The 21,311-nt window shown below is 32.7% G+C and overlaps 3 protein-coding genes across 3 annotated transcripts in view; 2 read left to right on the top strand and 1 right to left on the bottom strand.

The window, feature by feature from the left end:
• The first annotated feature begins 3,093 nt into the window (after window positions 1-3,093).
• LOC149482877 (ubiquinone biosynthesis O-methyltransferase, mitochondrial-like) lies at window positions 3,094-13,677 on the top strand. Its single transcript, XM_089703082.1, has 5 exons — window positions 3,094-3,234; window positions 11,040-11,154; window positions 11,356-11,481; window positions 13,042-13,312; window positions 13,562-13,677. Exons 1-5 carry the CDS (start codon window positions 3,113-3,115, stop codon window positions 13,675-13,677), a joined length of 750 nt encoding a protein of 249 aa, XP_089559208.1. The 5' UTR covers window positions 3,094-3,112.
• Girdin (protein girdin) overlaps window positions 8,064-21,311 on the bottom strand; it is a 362,727-nt gene continuing 349,479 nt past the window's right edge. Inside the window, exon 8 of the transcript XR_016316549.1 lies at window positions 8,064-10,130. The gene's annotated coding sequence lies outside the window, so the exon portion shown is untranslated. The remainder of the gene's footprint in view (window positions 10,131-21,311) is intronic.
• LOC149482876 (uncharacterized) lies at window positions 15,187-20,847 on the top strand. The gene is made up of 4 exons (XM_089703089.1): window positions 15,187-15,277; window positions 19,148-19,372; window positions 19,704-19,823; window positions 20,201-20,847. The coding sequence occupies exons 1-4, from the start codon at window positions 15,187-15,189 to the stop codon at window positions 20,452-20,454; spliced, it is 690 nt and encodes a 229-aa protein (XP_089559215.1). The 3' UTR covers window positions 20,455-20,847.

Below are 21,311 nucleotides of genomic sequence, written 5' to 3'. Positions count from 1 at the left end.
CCTACTTAATTATTTTTTACTGAACTAGCTCGGTTTCAACCCGCGAGCAAAAGTATATTTTCTATACTTTATACTATGTTATTCTGGTTAATAATTATATAAGGTGTATGTGCATCTCTCTCTACAAACTATCATCAAAATCCGTTTAGTGTACGGTGTACCGTTTCCATTTTTCCTTAGGGGGCGTCCATAAATTACGTGAGTTGTTTTAGGGGGGGAGGGGGTCGAGTAAAATCTCATCTAACCTTACGTTGGGGAGAGGGGGGGTGTCGGCAAATATCACGCATTTTTTTTTAAATTGAAACAAAACAAATTATACTCTTTTGGTCCATTTAATCCAAATAACATGCTTAAGATTTTAATGTTACGGTTAAGATTTAAATATTCTATTGTTACCTTGTTATAACACTAAGGGCCGATTTTTCAATGCTTGGATAAAACTTATTCGTCGAATAATGTATAAAACTACCATTTTAAAAACGTATTCTAATTGCCCGTATTTGACAGTTTACGTGACATTTATTATCCCTAATACTTTATTGGACGGGTAAGTTTTATCTAAGCATTGAAAAATCGGCCCTTATTATAACTTTCAGCAATACATATTAATTACTATTTTTAACTAGTCGTAAACAAAAGCACAAAGCAATTTTTTTTTTCTTTTTACAATGACAAATAAACTTAAGAAACCCACATTTTGAAAAATCTCACGTGAGATGGGGGGATGGGGGAGGGGGTTCAGTAAAATCTCATGATATCTCACCAGAGGGGGAGGGAAGGTCAAAAAATGGACAAAAACACCTCACGTAATTTATGGACGCTCCCTTATTAGTGTATTATTTGGTACACGAAAAAATACCCGAAAATTGGGCTTTTTTACTATTGTGCTCTGGCACATACGAACAATAAAATATTAATAAGTATTTTTTTAACTCCTACTATCGGAAAATAAACATAATAAATAGTATTTTACAAATAAAGTACAAAACAATACAAATTCATATGAACTCTGCTCGTCAAGAAGGTGTCGTGACGTCACACGATGTCCTATAACTTTTTCATTTCTTGAGATATTTTATTGATTTTTTCACAGATATGTTTTATTTTACTTAAATTTTTATAATTAATAAAAAAAAAATAGTAAACTTCTCCATTAATGGCATTATAATTTATAGGGCATTTTAACTACAAAAGCAAAATGTTAGACTTATACCAATATTTGTCAGATAATAGGAATGTCAACTACTTATACAGGGTGGTGACTGGTGTGTAATTAATGGATAACCTAACTGGATATAGAGGATATTGTGGAGATTCAGAAAAATATATTTTGTTTAATAAATGTCCCTCAGTTTTCGAGATATTCATATACAGTGTGGAAATTTTCGATGGGCCCTGGGGGTTTCCTTTCCTTTCAGCAAAATTATCTATCTTCAGTATTTCAAGTACTTTTCTTCCAGGGCCCATCGAAAATTTCCACACTGTATATTGCTTTATATATAGTCCATATACTTATGAGACACAACAAAATATTTTATCGACTAGTCATCATCAATTTCATCATTAATTATTTATATTCCTGGGAATTTAGGCATTGAGCATATATTTTGAAACGTTAAAACCAGAATAAGAATTTTACAAAAACAACGCGTCATTCACAATTAATCATACTTAATTAGATTTTCAAGGTTAATTTTTTGTTTTTTTTTTGTCTTAAAAAATTTGGTAATATAGATCGTTTAAATATATATAAATATAATTTTTCGATTGGCCTATAATAATGTAAACAACAGTCAAGGCTAAATTTATGGACGTGTTCAATAATTATTATTGTTACTTGAAAAAGACGATGAACCGAAATATTTATGTTCGAAAGAGAACCAATCCCTGCTCTAATCAACCGGTGAATGAGACAATACAGGTGAAGCTAATAAAAGCGTGTTAAAAAGTAGAAAATAATTCTTAATCTAGGCATCAAGCAATAACCAATACATAGTATTTTTGTGAAAAAAGCGTGGGGTGCCATGTAGAATGAAGATACCTATCTATTATACAATCAGCTCATGAAAAGCGCCCCACGCTTTTTTCACAAAAATACTATGTATTGGTTATTGCTTGATGCCTAGATTAAGAATTATTTTCTACTTTTTAGTTGTGTCTATCTTGAAAGCGTGTTTTTTAGTTTTTCAAACTATATTTATTTAATTTTTTTTATAACCAAGCGAGGCTTTGCTACTTATGTATAAATTGTATATTGATTTCCTTAAAACTTACCATATCCCGCGTTGTTTTTCCGTAAAGGCTCAGTAATAACTTGTTACTACATCTTATAAAATTAAATATCTACCAATTCTATTGTGTGAAATGTACGTATTATTTTAATTTCAAACAATTTACAGTGTTGGTAGGTACTTAAGTAACTATGTATTTAGATTTAATACCTACACAAAAGTAAATTTAATACCTAACTAGTAACTAGGTACCTTATTATAGAACCAAAATAGAGTACGAAAGTGATATTTTTTAGACTAAAATGTTCATAGGAATTAGGTTTATTATAATTTTATAAAACTTAATTAAATTTTTAATTATTTTATGAATATGTAATGTTCATTATAATATGCATCAAAAGTGAACGAAAAACCTTCAACCGTCAGAAATTTTATTTATTTATTTATTATGTGTATATTTATAAATGTTTGTATTAGTTATCTATTCAGCTATTATCTGAAATTATAAATGACCACATAATTTTTCACATACATAATTAAAGATGGAAATCGCAAATCTCCTTTTTAAAATGTATTTTCTTATAGTACCTACCTATATATGAATTAACGTAAATATCAGTTAATATATTGTAAAGTCAATATCATAAAAAATCAGTCATAATAATAAAAAAAATATTATTTTATGAAACATTAATGCTAGAAAGTAGAAAGAATCGATAAAATTCTAATTTAATTCATTATATAAGATTAACTCAAATTCCTGTTTAATCTTAGAATTATTTTGGGGAAATAAAAATGTAACTGCTTTATATAGGTAAATAAATAAAACATTTCTAACATGCAAAGTTTATTTTTCAGACAAAACAATACAATAACAGAAAATGAGTGACAAAACTGGTCCCACTGTTGATGTGGTAGAAATCGAGAGGCATTCCGATTTAACGAATAACTGGTGGATGCCCAATGGTTCTGTGCCTTGTCTTCATAGCATGAACGACCTAAGGTAAAATCAATCTCAATTAAAAACTATATAATCTGTATTTTTTGGTAAAGACGTCACATACCTTCAAATCGTTGTTCTTTATAGGTGTTTATAGTGTTATGTTGTTGGCTGTTGCATGTTACCAGGCCAATGCAACAAAGAATATATAAACATTCTGTATCTTCTAGATAACATAATGGAAATGTTTGCAGCAAATTTTCTATTTATTCCTTACTAGTGGTCCGCCCCGGCTTCGCCCGTGGTACATATTTCGCAATAAAGCCTAGCCATAGGTAGCCTATGTCCTTTCTCGGGTATCAAAATATCTCCATAGCAAATTTCATACAAATTGGTTCAGTAGTTTAGGCGTGATTGAGTAACAGACAGACAGAGTTACTTTCGCATTTATAATATTAGTATGGATTATACATACCTACCTATGTATTATTTTCAGTCCTGCATAATACAAAATCGTGACGCTCATATTAATTTTTATCACAATTTTTAATAACCTATTGCTGACAAATGTACACTCAGCCACTGAAAATATAAACACATGCAAAAATTTACGATCTGTATTTCTATCAAAACGTCCAGAAACATAATAATATATCGTAGTCTATCGAAATCTATTAATAAAAAACCGGCCAAGTGCGAGTCGGGCTCGCGCACAAAGGGTTCCGTAGCAGCAAATATAATAAATTACAGTTAAATCAACCTATCTCAAAAACTATAAGAGATACTTTGATCAAACCAAAAATCGTTGAAAGAGTTAATTAGCATGCATCACCTCTATTTTTTTTAGAATTTTATACCCCGTAGTTATAAAAATAGAGGGGGGGGGACATACTTTTTACGACTTTGAGAGCTGATATCTCAAAAACCGTTCACTTTAAGAAAAATGTTTTTTAGAAAACTTTATATCATTTTAAAAGACCTTTCCATTGATACCCCACACGGGTATGTACATCGAAAAAAAAAATTTCATCCCTCAGTTACATGTATGGGGGGCCCCACCCCCAATTCTTTTTTTTACTATTTAGTGTCATATTTTTGTAGCGGTTCATACAACACATATTCCCATCAAATTTCATCACTGTAGTACTTATAGTTTCCGAGTAAATCGGCTGTGACAGACGGACAGACGGACAGACGGACAGACGGACATGACGAAACTATAAGGGTTCCGTTTTTGCCATTTTGGCTACGGAACCCTAAAAAAACGTTGCAAGTACAAAATTCAATATGATTTCCTCTAAAAATGACCTTGATCATAGTTAGGTGTTTATAAAAATGTTTTTTTAACACCTGACCTTTGGATTTTCTTTTTGAACAAAACATTCAGCAATTACCTATGTATCGATTGATTTACTATGACACTTAAGGGCTTGGTCTAGTAGTGCAAACAAATGCATCCTGTCATCCTATATGTAAATAATACAAATGTACTAAGGGAAAGTTGCTCCACTTAATTTTTAAAAATTAAATCATTCGTATGCATAATTTAATATTCGTAATAAGTACCAAAAATGACAATTTGAAACAATTTTCGTGAAAATTACACCGGGTGATTTTTTTTTTATCAGTACACAAAATTTGCGAATACTTTCTATTGATATCTTCAACTTCATGTTTATATAACTGATCAACTTTTACAAAGAAATTTGGATGAAATATAAAAAAAAATAAGCTTTCCATACAAAATGCAGAACTCTATACATTTTTTTCGACCTAAGTTTCTTAGTGAAAGTTGTTCAGTTTAACTAATAAAACGGATAAACAAATTTTGTATATAATAAAAAAAATGTAATGTTTGTGTTAAATGAAAACAAAAGATATTTATTTCTGACTAGCTTCCGCCCGCGACTCTGTCCGCGCGGATGTCAGTCTTCGCGTCTTCTACAGATTTATTATATTATGTGTAATATATAGATTTATATTGATAAACCTAATAAATCTTTTGCTAGCATTCTGATGCTTTATCGGTTGCACTGGATTTATCTCTTTTTTTTCAATCGCTTTGAATGATATAGGATGGGTCCTTGATGGGCATCGAATGCTGAAGTCTCGAATCAATCAATTCTGACAGTAGGCAATTTATGTAAAATCTTGATAATGGTCCATCATTTTATTTTGCCTAAACGTTACATACTTTTTTATATATTCTATTTTTAACGAATTATTCACTCCAGTCCAAACAGCAAATAAGAAGACTTCTGCTTCTGCAACGTTTAGTTGTCCCTGAATTTAGAAAAAATAGTCATGATTCTTATCTATGACAAAAGTGTTATTTTTTGCATTGTATTTCAAATATTAAATTTTTTTTAACCGCATCTTCCGCATTCATGTCTTTTGCCGGAATTAGACATTTAACTTCTACTAGTCCCATTTTCCCTTTTTGATATGGGAGCGTATAAAGTAAATTTTTTAGATATTTCTCGTTATACTTTTAAAAAGTTATTATTGTCATTTTGCTCATTAGGTAAAGTAATTTCGATATCAGTTTTAAGTTTTTTGATACCTGCAATAATAACGTCATAATCGCCTGCACATACTTATCGATTACACCCTGTATACAATCCACCATCCACATTCATAATGTTTTCCTGTCCTCCTCTCCTTTACGCTGTTCACCGATACATTTGAAATGAGTAAATCTGCTACCACTGAAGGATGTTTCATTGTGATCAGCAAATTTTCACCACTGTTGTCGATTATTTGTTTTTCATTTTTAATCAGCAATTGGGAATCATCAGTTTTGTTTTTTGCAGTTTGGTGATGTACCCTAACAATACGTCGAAAAGGGAAAGCATCAAAAAATTATCGTTTTCGTCCTCTTTTTTATTCTTCGCGTCTCTGTTACTTCTGTTTGTTTAGTTCTCAACACCCACTGAATTTTCTATGTTATTGTGATCTTCCATTACATCTGAGTTTTGATGATGTGATGATAATCCATTCGTTTTAATATTGGTACTTAGAGTTGGTAGACTAAACTAGAAATGGCGGACTAAATTTGTCAGCGCGTCTGCAAGATCAGAATATAAAACCAACATCCTGCATTTAAGTTACAAAATTAATAATCAAACAACATGCCGCTACGTTGAAAATGACTAGAAGAAAAAATTAAAACACCTCGGATCAATTTTGGAGTAAACAAATCATTTTCCCCGTATGGGGATTTCCCCGGATGAACTTGGGAAGTTCAAGTTCTCAATACAAGTTTATATTATATTTCGTATTTCTCAAACGAAAAATAAACATTTTTGGAACTTCAAAAAAATTATATTATAATAATTATAAATTTATGAGCTTACTTTAGTTTTAAAGAAATATACATCCCTTTACTGACACCCCGTAAAATAAAGAAATTGTTGCCAATCACCTTTGCAATCTATTTAAAAAATTATCTTCGAACATAAAGTTAATGAAATTAACTTTATGTTCGAAGATAATTTTTTTTCTAGTAGTTACACGCGTATTTTTTTCGTTTATTTTCCATATCGAAATCAAATGTTTAAAAATACTCAATTAACAAAAATATTAAATTTAATGAAGTAGAGCAACTTTCACTTCGGTATGAAGGAAAATCGAGCGTAGAGCACACGTCAGAACGCTCCGGCCCAAGGAGCGCGACTAAAGAAATTCGCTAGGATTTTTCCTAATTATTTTAAATATTTTTTTAATATTTAAAGAATTATCAAAATTCAAAAAAAAAATATTTTTAAAGGATTAATACTCATTGGTCTTCAACCAACTCGAATAAATTAATGGAAAAAATAACTTTTAGCAGTATTTATCAATAGATTTTGTAAGGCAAAAAATGGGAAATTTAATGAATTTATAACGTTCTAATTAAGAAAATCATAAGTTTTTCGGCAATTGTATTCAGCAGTTTTTAATAACGACTATATAAGGATAATAATGCGCTGATCAGATTGTGTAAATTGTAATCGGTTGCAACGTAGTGAGTGCACAAACTTAGCTCGAAATGTCTTTGGGGGAAAGAGACTTATCTTGAAGGCCTGATTAAGGTAACATAAAGTAACTTTATAAATGTGAAAAAATTCACGCGCATTGCGTATATAACACTAATTGATAAACAAGAAAAAAAAAATCAGTTTATCATTTCATTAGCCGGGAAAAAATTGTCAAATAACTTGTTGAAAACGCAATTTTGCTAGACTGCAGCCTTATTAAGACTTATTATAATATTACTTATTAGTTAGTGCTGATATTTACGGATAGTAACTATACAGTAATTAATAAAGTATACCTATGCTGGAATATATTTCCATCTCCATGCAATTACCTATGTAACACCATTAATAATTCAATGGTATTTCAATTTACATTATTAATGGTTTACATGGCTACAGCCATTTATAACTACATATTAGGTATACCACTACCAATAAATCACGAGTTTCTACGAGGTTTATACCTAATACCTACTTACATATTTTCTAGTTTAACAAAAATAAGGAAAATCCTCATCGATTCCAAAATTATGCATTACTTGAATAACTTGTAATAACAAAACTGGTAAAGATAGATAGATACTTCAATAAAAAAAAATTAACACGTTCGCGGACAGTACTGGTTTACAGGTTGCAGCTACTGAGACACTACTTTTTTTCATACATTGCCCAGGGGCGTAGTGTTACAACACATGGTTAAAAAACCATATGATATGACAGAACGGATATAGGCGTAAACGTCGTAAGTACTCAGCGTCAGATTCATAGTCACCATCATCAGCAAATGGGTATGGACTCGATTCAGGGGTAGACGCTGCATCAAACAGGTCTTTAAGACGTTTTTGTTCTTTTTCGAACGAGTCTCGAGACGGTGTCCCTTCGTCCAGCATACTCACCACAACTCACCATGGAATCCTGATATTTCATGAATGTCAAAAAACTGTTCTGAAATAGTGCTAAATAGTGCCCAAAGGAAAAAAATAGTGCTCTTGTACTTGCGAAGTTATAGCCATAGTTCGATGAGTATGCTGGACGAAGGTTTCGCCCAGCATACTCACCTCCGTCCGGAGAATCTGTATACGCTTCAAACATAATTCATACTTCAAAAAATAGTTCCCAAATAGTGCCAAACGGTGCCCAAAAAGAAAAAACAGTGCTCGAATAACTTCGGAGTTACAGGCTTCGTTCAGTGAGTATGCTGGGCGTAGGTTCTACGCCCAGCATACTCACCTCAGTGCGCGAATATCGAACGAGCTATAGGAACAATTTACGTCTCAAAAAATTGTGCTTGAAATAGTGCCCAATATCAGTCCAATTTTTGCTTGACTTTTGATCTAGAAAACCATTAAATTTGATTGTAAACTTCTACATACATTACATTGAGTACAGTCGAATACAATATTATTAACTTTCTTTCTAACAATTTTTGTCTTGTGTAAATTATTTGTTTTGTTATATTGTCTATGTAAGGGAGTATTTACTTTAGAATCGCAATATTATTAATTACACATTATTTTAATAATACTTTATAATATATGATTAAGCCTTCGCGCGTCGCATGGGACCCCGGTAGCTAGGAACAATGATTTTATATATTTGTCTAGATCACGGCGCTTGAAGGATTAAGATATCAAATGAAGTAAATCATGCATGAAAAATAAAGTTGCTGTTATTAATGCTTACATTACAACTGACAAAATTATTCAAAATAATCATTTTCCGGATCAAGGACGGTACCACAACGTTTACGGAATTGACCTGTATTCCTCATGTGATAAAGTTCAATATAGTGTGGCAGTAATGGATGCACGTACGGTCAATAGGTATGGGGCTTACGACGCGCGGCGCCCGCGACGCTGAACATTTTTTTATATGTATATTATATACAATATTAAAACTACAATTTTTTCTATTTACATTGATTATATTATGAATGTTAACAAAAGCTGTGAACTAGTTAACTAGAATTCTGATTACTTTGGCCCTTTAAATAGTAATAAATAACGTAAGTAATTAAAAATGTTTTTTATTGCTAAACCTTTCATTGATGAAACTATTGGAAAGAGTTTTAAAAATTTGTATAACTATGTCACAGTACTAGTTTTGACTGGTTATAAGTTTTGCCTGCAACATATATACAAAAAGAAACTGTATAATTTCCTTTTTACAATTTTTCAAGATATTAATTTTATTGGCTGCAAATGACTGTTTTTATTCAGACAAACACACAATGCAATGAAGTAATAGACTTCATTTACGCTTAAAGTTTCATTCATTTATTATTATTTATAAAATATATAATAATGCATTTAATCGAAAGTTTTTGACATGTGAGAAAATACCATAATTATTTCCAATAACATGAAGTCTACAATTAGAAAGTTTAATATTTTTGTCCAAAAACATATTGTGTCGACGACTGTACCCCATTTTACGTTAGTATGTAGAAGTTTACATTAAAATTTAATGGTTTTCTAAGTCAAAAGTCAAGCAAAAATTGGACTGATATTGGGCACTATTTCAAGTACAATTTTTTGAGACGTAAATTATACCTACAGCTCGTTCGATATTCGCGCACTGAGGTGAGTATGCTGGGCGTAGAACCTACGCCCAGCATACTCACTGAACGAAGCCTATAACTCCGAAGTTATTCGAGCACTGTTTTTTCTTTTTGGGCACCGTTTGGCACTATTTGGGAACTATTTTTTGAAGTATGAATTATGTTTGAAGCGTATACAGATTCTCCGGACGGAGGTGAGTATGCTGGGCGAAACCTTCGTCCAGCATACTCATCGAACTATGGCTATAACTTCGCAAGTACAAGAGCACTATTTTTTTCCTTTGGGCACTATTTAGCACTATTTCAGAACAGTTTTTTGACATTCATGAAATATCAGGATTCCATGGTGAGTTGTGGTGAGTATGCTGGACGAAGGGACACTCGAGACGCCATTTGCAAAAATATTCGTTACAAATTTAGTTCAACAAAATCGTGTTCACAACAAACAATAGCAACATAAATATGTTGTTTACATAAGCAACTAGACTTGAATTAGTACATCCAGTATGAGTAAAACAATTAAATTACGTTGGAAACAAAATACTCAATTTCTAAACAACAATTCACACGCGGCACGCGGGATCACCGCAGCGGCGCAGTACTCGACTAACCGTATGCAAACATGACGCCCACGGGCGTAGTGTGCGCGGGGAGAGGGGCAAAAAAATATGAATGTATGCGTGGAAGTACCTTCCTTTGACGAATTTTTGTAAATAATGCAGTGACAGTACAAAAGTCGTAATTATACCTGTGATGACAGTACAACATGCCGTTCTTTATGATAGTATGAAAAATCGCTCGTCGTTTGGCGTACTGATTTTATGCAAGTAAAAACTGATACGTCGACAGACGTACTGTCGTATCACTTTTAGCTGTCTAGACGCCGGTGGTCGTTACTGTCCGCGAACGTGTTAACACGTGTCACGTACCTAAACCTACCTAATGGCATTGAATAATAACTAGTAGCTAGCTACTAATGGGTAGGTTTGCTGTTGAAAGAATTTTTTTCGAAATTCTGCGACGTTTTTCTTTTGTAATCTATTGGTCCTAACTCCTAGCGATATTACAGTTTCTTCAGTAGGATAACACAATAAATGAACAATCTGGCACATTTTTTTTAATTTGGTAGTTAAGGAACCTATAATTATTTATAGAAAGAAAAATAAATATGTAGGTTATTTTAAAATAGCAGTCTATTTTTTAAATAAAAATATCGTTCGGCAAAAAAACGAAGCTTTTTTTTTATAATTATAAATTACTTACATAAAAATATATTTTTTTTTTCTCAGAATTCCATACATTGTTGACGGAATAACATCAACAAGGACTATCAAAAACGGCGACCTACCGCTCGCTAACATAAAAATATTGGATATCGGTTGTGGAGGTGGAATAGTTTCAGAGGTTAGAAATATTTTATAATAACCGGCATATAAAAAATGAAATATTTATAATTACCTACCTACTAGTTCTTATTCTTAATTAAATGCGTAAAGAATTACAATAAATATTCATATTCATACATTATCTTCTATGCCTAGATTTTATGCACTTCAAGTGCGTACTTTTTATTGAGTAGAAATATATTGTAACTTAATATTACAGCCATTAGCAAAACTAGGAGCAATTGTCACGGGAATCGATCCAAGTGAAAGTCTCATAGATTTGGCCATAGAACACAGCAAGAATTTCGGACCAAACAAGCCAACATATTACTGCACCACACTGGAGGTAAATAAATGCCTATCGTTCAGGTATTAGTTAATAATCAACAAATACATAAAGCAGATATTTAAGGAATTAAACCCGAAAAATTATACTATAAGATATGAATTATTGTTACAAAAATACGCGTGGGTACTTATTGATTAGGTACAGTTAAGTAGAAACACATCTGAACAAGATGGACATTTACATAAAAGGACCTTAGCAGAATTTGTAAACCGGAAGACGGAAACTGCACGCATTTCTATTTGTGCAAGCCTAATGCAAGCTTATCAGTCTTATTGGTATTTAAATGTCTTAAATGTAGATATAACTGCAAAAAATTGCAATAGTCCGGGATACATCTCCTATTTTTGCAAGTGATTACTATCAAGCTAATTTTTCGTGAGTAGCTTTATTTTGATGAGATGCCCAATAATTTCATGTACGAAACTCTCGATTGTGGTAGCTTACAGAGGTAACAAGGATAAAAATTTTTGATTTGACGGTTCTCAAATATTTATTACGCAATTTGTAGGACAATATATCTGTTGAATTATATAAGTATTAAATAAGTGAAAATAAAAAAATCTGCTGGTTAGTAATCATTTATGATGACTTCGTTATCGATACACATTGGAAAGGGGGACTCTTTGATCAAACCATAGATTTTGTAGGACAAATATTTTTTCGAATAATTTAGATAATTATCTTGAGATTGAACAAAAAAAAACATTCAGTTAGTAATTAATATTTGAGAACCATCAAATCAAAATATTTTATCCTTGTTTCCTCTGGTAGCTACCACAATCGAGAGTTTTGTACTTACATGAAATTATTGGGCATCTCATCAAAATAAAGCTACTCACGAAAAATTAGCTTGATAGTAATCACTTGCAAAAATGGGCGATGTATCCCGGACTACAACCCGTAGGTTGCTAATTACGTATAATGTTTCTAATTACGTATAATTAGATGTTCTTTTTTTTTATTGTACGATTGGGGAGCGCTTGGCCACAATCTCGCCTGATGGTAAACTGAGATGTGGCCTAAGATGGAGCCTACCTTTTCACTCTCCTCTTGAATACCTCCAAATTGTGCTCATCGGGGAACACAGATTCAGGAAGCATGTTCCAGTCCCTAGCGGTTCGAATAAAGAATGACGATCCGAACCGCTTTCTCCGGGTACATGGAACGTCAACCATGTGGCGATGCCTAGAATCTGTGCGCCTCGACGAACGATGGAAAAAAGGGGATGGCGGAATTAGGTCGTGCAATTCCGCAGCACACTCTCCAAAGTGTATCCGGTAAAAAACGGATAAACTTGCCACTCTGCGAGTTGCGACGGTGGGCGAGGCTCTGGAGTTTTTTGCCTACTAGCTCATCGTCGTTTATGAGCCTCTTGGCACGCCTCTCTATCGCCATATCATTGGCAGATCCATCCCAGAGGTGAGAACAGTATTCCATGCACGAACGGACTTGTGCTTGAGAGGTTGAGCAACTGTCCCGGACTGAAATACTGTTCAGCTAAAAATCGCAATAGTTAGGTAGGTACCTATATACTGATTACATATTGTTTTCTTTCAGGAACATGCTCCTACCCATCAAAATTACTATGATGCCATAGTGGCATCAGAAGTCATTAGCCACTTGGTCAATAAAGAATTATTTTTCAAGTTATGTGTAGAAACTCTCAAAGCTGGTGGAAAGATATTCATAACTGCCCCAAACAGGACGTGGATAGCGTACTTTTTAGGAATATATTTGGCTGAGAATGTTCTAAAAGTAGTTGCTAAAGGACTACACGATTACGAGAAATTTATATCTCCTGAGGATGTCTCACGCATATTAGAGAAAAGTAAGACTTGAATGATATTTTTTAACATAAACTAACATTGTTTATTATTATAAATTTCAGTCTATATAACTAGTATACGGTATACCTAGTACTAGGTAGATGTCCGCCCCGGCTCAGGTATCATGTATATTCTACCAAAAAAAGAAAAATTAAAATCGGTGCAGTAGTTAATCGCGTTAAAATAAACACACTCTTCAACATACATAGTACAAACACGTCTTAAAGTATAATGTTTTCTTTTTGTTTCAGACAGCTGCAAGGTGGACAATACCCGAGGTATAATTTACTTGCCCTTTTTGCACCAATGGCAATGGATGTATTTCAAATCTCTATGGTATGCGCTAGAGGCAACAAAATTGGAATAAGTTAAATAAATAATAAGATTTATGTGATATTTTATAATATGTTTTATTAATAAACATTTTATTATTGTTTGTTGTTTTACTTTTTTGTAATTTACTACTACTTATTTAAAGATCGAACGCTTTAAATGTAGGTACGTTATATTATGTAACACTATAGTCCTTTTCATTTAGGATGATTCCTGTGACACTTCATCGTGTTCCGAATTACGTATTTTATGTTTAAAAAGTCAAAATAATTTTAGTGCATAATATTTTTATTTTATGGCGGCATTATTACCAAAAATATAAAAATGAAACATCTTAAGCTTATAAATCAAAAACAGTATTGTTTAGTTTAATATAATGAAAAATAAAATAAAATAACACAAAAATATAATACCTACGCAATTCGTGTACATGAAATGGATCGTTGAAAAATCATAGAGTTGGAAAATCATTTAATCGGCGCCCATCTTGTGATCGTTTGTCAATCGAGTCAATCGTCTGTACGAATGCGGTAGCCTTGTATACAAGTTGCATTTTTATATTGATACTTTACGTGGTATTCTGTTATTTTTACTAATTGTTATTGTTGACTTTTTGTTGCTGTTGTTTGCTAAGTTTACTTAGTTAATTGTTGGCGAAATGCCGAAAAAACTAATTTTGGTACTTTATTCAAATCGATTTCATTTCCATATAGAATATTATCGATTATCGGAAACAATTGATATGATTTCAGTAACCGACATCTCTACACGTGTCAAAAATCGATGTGTCACAGAACTCATCTTAGGTGGAAAGGACTATAGTATCACTACCCATGCTATGAAGTATGAACAACAGCTGTTGCAAAACCTGGAATCACTGGAATGTAGGTATTTTTTTTTTTGGACTAAATGGAAAATAAAATTTGAAATACTGGCGTCAAATGGCTGGCTTTCCGATAATATTAAAATTATATTATAAATTTACTATTTATATTAGTTAGTTACTTACACATTTTTTTTATACATAGGTACTTATTAAAAATTAAAATTGCCAGAAAAACCTTTTGATTCTGAGATAACTTTTTGCAAAAACAAGATGATATTCCACGTGCAACTCTTATTAAAATACTTATTCACATTATTGTTTTTACTATTCGTGTCGAAATTTAGAAACTAAGTTACTACAATTACCTTTTCAGGAAAATTGTTCATCAAGAATCATTCATTTTACTTGGCTTTTACGGTTTACCTGGGTTTACCGTTATTTTTTTCTGCCATTTACTCACCATACATTACACAAATATATTTAAAAAAATAAAGTCGTTGACACTATGCTCACATCTAATATGCCAAAGTAGATACGTCATAGGTGCGTCATAGAAACATGATGATGGTTTCATAGATTTCGTGATAGAGACGATATTTATTTATATTATGAGATCGTAACGATTATGAGGAGGGCAATATAGGGATAGAACTAAATTTTTGGTGTAACTAAACGGAATGTTTCTGTTATGATGCTATAACTCTAGAAGGAGCTACAATGTCGCTTCTCAAACTTCTAAAAGCGCCAAGCTTGCTGTTTAAGAAGGATGTTATTACATTCGTTATTATTCGTCGGCAGGATTTGGGTGGTAAGTTATGTTTAGTGAAAAAATCTTTCTCAAAACCCCGTATTGAATCTTGATGTGATCTGTCGTCTAAATAGAATAATTACACAATGTGTAATTATTCTAAGGTCTAAACCTTATAAATACCTCAACCTTCGACCTCAACGTAAGGAATGTGACCAAGTTAAAGAGTACAAAATATATTTTCATAAAATAATTATGTTGTTTACTGCAGGCTTCCGCTCAACTAGTACTAACCATTTTAAGAAACCGAGTATTAAACAATATTTCGGCAAAAATATACACAGATATTTTCACTACGTATTACCTATATTATTTACTAGCTTTCCGCCCGCGGCTTCGCCCGCGTTTTCAAAGAAAAACCCGTTCCCGTAGGATTTCCGGGATAAAACCTATCCTATGTCCTTTCTCGGGTATCAAAATATCTCTATACCAAATTTCATGCAAATTGGTTCAGTAGTTAAGGCGTGATTGAGTAACAGACAGACAGACAGAGTTACTTTCGCATTTATAATATTATAGTATGGATATAGCCTAAGAGATTAGCGCGTTCAAACAAACAAACAAACTGATACACAAAAAGCTATAAGAAGCTGAATCAACACAACGACGACAACAACAAAAGAGGGCGTTAATTTTTGATAGACATAAATTTGAACCTCAATGTAATAATAGTTAGGTTTATGTGTGACGATTTAATAGTTAGGTTTGTGTTTAGGTTAGGTTAGGTTAGGTTAGGTTAGGTTAGGTTAGCTTTTTAAAACTAAATTATTTCTGGCCACGAAATTTATAATCGTAATATTAGCTGTTTCGTCTCTCTTTTCTCGGAAAATTCGAAATTTTTCAAAATCGAAAAAATTCGGCTGTTCAACAACAAAAACAGGTACCTCAATGTACTAATAGTTTGGTTTCTGTGTGACGATTTATTAGTTAGGTTTGTGTTTAGGTTAGGTTAGTAATTTTTTAAAACTATATATGTATATATGTCGCAGGTTTTTCATAAAATTAGGTTTTTGATCAAAAACCTAGGTTTTTCATCAAAAACCGGAAGATGACACATTTTAAACTCAATTTCATCAAAAACCTGTAACAATCCAGATTTTTGATCAAAAACCTGAACTAGTTTGGGTTTATGATAAAGTTCTTGTCAAAATCACGGGTTTGCTTTGTTTTATAACTTTAAATGAAATAAATAAAACAATCCATCATCATTTGCAACTTAGTAGAAAGAAAACAATCATTTATTTATCAAAATTTTACATCCATGATCCAATCAATATTCTCCTCCTTCAATCCAATCAGATTGATCATAAACCCAAACTAGTTCAGGTTTTTGATCAAAAATCTGGATTGTTACAGGTTTTTGATGAAATTGAGTTTAAAATGTGTCATCTTCCGGTTTTTGATGAAAAACCTAGGTTTTTGATCAAAAACCTAATTTTATGAAAAACCTGCGACATATACATATTAGCTGTTTCGTTTCTCTTTTCTCAGAAAATTCGAAAAAAAATTCGGCTATTCAACAACAAAAATAGGTACCTCAATGTACTAATAGTTAGGTTTCTGTGTGTGTGTGTGTGTGTGTGTGTGTACGCGTGTTAAGGTTAGGTTAGGTATAAAACATGGGTAAGGTATATTCATATCATTTTTAAATACTAAGTAACAAGTACCAAGTAGTTACTATTTAAAATTTTGAAGACACAGACAGCGCACGTGGTTCTTGTATGACTTTTTGCAAACGTGTATTAACGGTGCGCCTAGATTTGTAATTTTGGGTACGTTAATAATGTCCGGACATGACATACCGATATTGAAGGGGCTATTCTCCAGGTATTTTTATCGACAATTCAACCCCTCTACAGTCCCCTACCTCACCCCCCTCAAAATGGCAAACCTATCAATTCGGATAGTGAATTTATGAAAATTGTAATAACTTCGAAAGTGAGTGTCACAAAATACTAAATTTGGTTTTATTTGAACAATAACAAGTTATTCTAAGGACCACTAAACAAATTTAATTGATAAGAGTGATGAAACATACTTTAAAAAATTCGAAAACCATTTTGAGGGGGGTGAGGTAGGGGACTGTAGAGGGGTTGAATTGTCGATAAAAATACCTGGAGAATAGCCCCTTCAAATATCGGTATGTCATGTCCGGACACACTGTATATTATCGAAAAATAGTAAATTTCCGGACTTAGAAAAATTTTCCTAACCTAACCTAACCTAACCTATCCTTTTCCACCTTATAGAAATATTTCCTGACGTATAGAAATTTTCCTGGCTTATATAAATTTTCCTGACGTATAGAAATTTTCCTGGCGTATGGAAATTTTCCGGACTTAGAAAAATTTTCCTAACCTAACCTAACCTAACCTATCCTTTTCCACCTTATAGAAATTTTTCCTGACGTATAGAAATTTTCCTGGCTTATATAAATTTTCCGGACGTATAGAAATTTTCCTGGCGTATGGAAATTTTCCGGACTAAGAAAAATTTTCCTAACCTAACCTAACCTATCCTTTTCCACCTTATAGAAATATTTCCTGACGTATAGAAATTTTCCTGGCTTATATAAATTTTCCTGACGTATAGAAATTTTCCTGACGTATAGAAATTTTCCTGGCGTATGGAAATTTTCCGGACTTAGAAAAATTTTCCTGACTTATACGAATTTTCCTCATCTGTATAAATTTTCCCGACTTAAAGAAATTTTCCTGGCGTATAGAAATTTTCCTGGCGTATGGAAATTTTCCGGACTTAGAAAAATTTTCCTGACTTATACGAATTTTCCTCAGATAAAATTCATTTATTTATTCCTACTTTTACCCCTATATCAAATAAATGGATGAACTGATTTTGATAAAACGTTCACTTTCATCTTAATCTTAATACTATTATAAAGGCGAAAGTTTGTAAGGATTTATGGATGTATGGATGTATGGATGTTTGTTACTCTTTCACGTAAAAACTACTGAACCGATTACAATGAAATTTAGCACACATATAGAGGGTAACTTGGATTAAGACATAGGATAGGTTTTATCCCGGAAATCCCACGGGAACGGGAACTATGCGGGTTTTCCTTTGAAAACGCGGGCGAAGCCGCGGGCGGAAATCTAGTTTAATATATATGACTTAGATTCGACAACTTTAATTTTTTTCATTCCCACTTTTACCCCTATAGGTAGGTATAATAAATGGATGAACCGATTTTGATACACTTTATCTAAGAACCAGCGTCGGAAAATATGCTGCCTAACAAAAAACCGCATCTAATTCGGATTACCTGTTAGCGAGCTACGGTGGAACAAACAGATACACACACACAGACACACATAGCGGTCAAACACTTATCACTCATCTTTTTGCGTCGGGGCTTAAAAATATATGTAATACGACATAATTTAAAGGACATTTTATGTATAAAATTTACCTAAAAATAAGCATAATTTTAATTTGCCCCTCCCCCCCTACTACCTCAGCTTACCCCCTCACCCCCACCCCCACCACCAGAAATAACTGTAGCGTATAACAGATAACTTACGTTTTATCGTACACTGTATAATAGTGTACCATAGAATGCCTTAGCAAATGTTCACCGTGAATACTTAAATGGTCATAACTTTTTTATTTATAAACTGATTGACATGAAATAAACACTAAATGTTAAATGAAGATTACCAAAATATATTAGTGAAAACCGCATTTAAATCGGATAAGCCGTTTCTGAGATTAGCGTGTTCAAACATACAGACAAACAGACAAACGGACAAACAGACAAAAAGAATTTTAACGACAGTTTTGGGTTTGGGATCGATTTATTATATGTATTGATTTATAACACCCGTATATAAACCTAAAATATTACAGTAATGGATGAAAGACTTCGCTACATAGCGGTTAAGCCGTCTGCATCAATATCCATGCTTAGACAGAAAGTGTGGCATCTCCTCGACCTTCCGGACTATTGTGACGAAATCATCAAACTCAAATCACAAGATGGCAAAGAACTACCATTAACTGAACTGCGGAAAGGCAACGATCCACAACATCCTTATATTTTAGAAGTGTGGCTGCCTGGGAATTCGCATTCTTGTGAGAAAATCAATGAGTAAAACATACGGATATGATTGGAGATAACCTTGAGTATTGGTCCATGATATAACTAGAACTAACAACTTACACAATCAGAGAACTATTTTTTTTTTTTACATTTCCTAATCTTTAATCCCCCTTCCTATTTAATGTTGCTAACACATTTACAACTAATTGCTATAGATTCTTATTTTCGACTAGAACCGATTTTGTTATCATTATGATATATCTGTATTATATGAGTTTCTAAGGTTTAAATATTAGGTCAAAACTTATTAAAAACAGATTTTCAAATATAAAAATAAATTCTTTATAAAATACAATTTTCCAGCATCGACTACATTTCATAACATGATTACAATGGGCGATAGCACAATTCTGAATCGAAACACGAGCTCTAGCGGAGATTTTGAAGAAAATTTACATAACGACGCCAGTGCGAAATCCTTAGGTACATATTTTTTTCCATATGCAACTGTTATATTTTATTCAGTTTACAATTCCCTATAGCCCTGTCTTTTTAAGACGCTACGGCAGACACTGACCGACGTATCCAAGGAGTAAATATATTGAAACGCGTGGTACCCAACACACTTGTCAACGGTTTGGCAACGTCGCCAATTTGGACATTTTCATATTTACTGCTTGGATATGCGGGCATCGTCACCGTGGCGTCGTAGAACTCAGAGCAAAGCTAGGAACATTAGTGTCAAATTCCTTTGAGCTGCCATGTTACAGAAATACTGTAGGTACTGATTTTAAAAGTATTTCTTAATCCTGTTGGATTTTGTAATGATTGTCTATAATCTATATCAATATAATTTTTAGTTCCAGGCCAAGCATTATCCAACAAAACAATGCCAGTTAACAAAATCCAGGATACCAAAGACAATCCACCGAACCTCTTACACGATTATAAGCCAGCGGATATGTCAGTTAAGCTATCTACATCCTCCATCTTTTACAAACTCCACGCTAGAAAGAGCCGTGATAATTTCACCAATATTTTGTTAAAAATACAAAACGATCTTGTCATTCTTAGCAACAAATTATCGACTTTGGAGAATAAAATTCACATGTAATTTTTTTAAATAAAACAAAATGTGTTCAAAATAAAGATTTATTGTCAACAAGATTGCGTATAAATAAATAATCTTCTTAATTGTATAGCTTCTATATTATGTTCTTTAGATCAGTATGTACAAAATTTATTTTACCTACATAGAGATAGCATATAAATAAAACCTAAATGTTCCCGTTCAAAAAAGAGGTATATAAAACGTGACTAGCAAAATATATTATACAATTCTAACTCAGTCACATGAGATATTTAAGATAAATATTATTTACGGCTTTACCAGAAAAAGGTGATAATGAAATATTGAGTGTATAATCGCATGGAAGTGATAAGTAGGCATTTGTGCACTTTCAATTTTCACATGTATGTTTTCAAAGTTAACAACAAATTCTACCGTCTCGATCACAGACATGTATCAAGATAGACTAAGCGAGTGTATGTACTTCCCGTGTCCAAACTAAGTTTATGAACCTTACTTGACGCTGGCCTACACTCAGTCCGCGCTTGCAGTTCGCCAAGGAAAGACGTGAAGCTGAATAAAGTAAAATGCCGAATTGCGCCGTTATAAACTGTAGAAACTCCACATCTGTGAGTGGCCGAGTTATCGGAGATGTTTCCTTCCACCGGTAAGTAATTTTCTAATCAGAATATGCACTATTTATTTTAAAATCAAATAAAGAATATCTGTGGAAAACGATCGTGACAAACATGGATACCAAACCATACGGAATGATTCGGAATACATTGCGGCTTTTACTTGGCACGGTAAAGATCGCGTCGTATGATAACAAGCAATGAATAGCGTCTTCTCATTTTTCTGCTCTCATTTTTCTGTCCAATTTTGTGGTTAGTGATGTTCAT

This window comes from Colias philodice, chromosome 14 (assembly GCF_061535455.1).
Source record: "Colias philodice isolate Cphi_HAF_F1 chromosome 14, ilColPhil1 Martin Lab GWU primary, whole genome shotgun sequence".
NCBI classification, from domain to species: Eukaryota; Metazoa; Arthropoda; class Insecta; order Lepidoptera; family Pieridae; genus Colias; species Colias philodice.
This window is presented reverse-complemented; position numbering and strand designations above follow the sequence as displayed.

Excerpts from the sequence above, each read along its gene's own strand:
- LOC149482877 (XM_089703082.1), top strand. The coding sequence starts at position 3,113 with ATGAGTGACAAAACTGGTCCCACTGTTGATGTGGTAGAAATCGAGAGG. Across the intron at positions 3,235-11,039 it reads CATAGCATGAACGACCTAAG|AATTCCATACATTGTTGACG; the intron begins GTAAAATCAATC and ends TTTTTTTCTCAG. Across the intron at positions 11,155-11,355 it reads GAGGTGGAATAGTTTCAGAG|CCATTAGCAAAACTAGGAGC; the intron begins GTTAGAAATATT and ends TTAATATTACAG.
- LOC149482876 (XM_089703089.1), top strand. The coding sequence starts at position 15,187 with ATGTCGCTTCTCAAACTTCTAAAAGCGCCAAGCTTGCTGTTTAAGAAG. Across the intron at positions 15,278-19,147 it reads TCGTCGGCAGGATTTGGGTG|TAATGGATGAAAGACTTCGC; the intron begins GTAAGTTATGTT and ends AAAATATTACAG. Across the intron at positions 19,373-19,703 it reads GCCTGGGAATTCGCATTCTT|CATCGACTACATTTCATAAC; the intron begins GTGAGAAAATCA and ends ACAATTTTCCAG.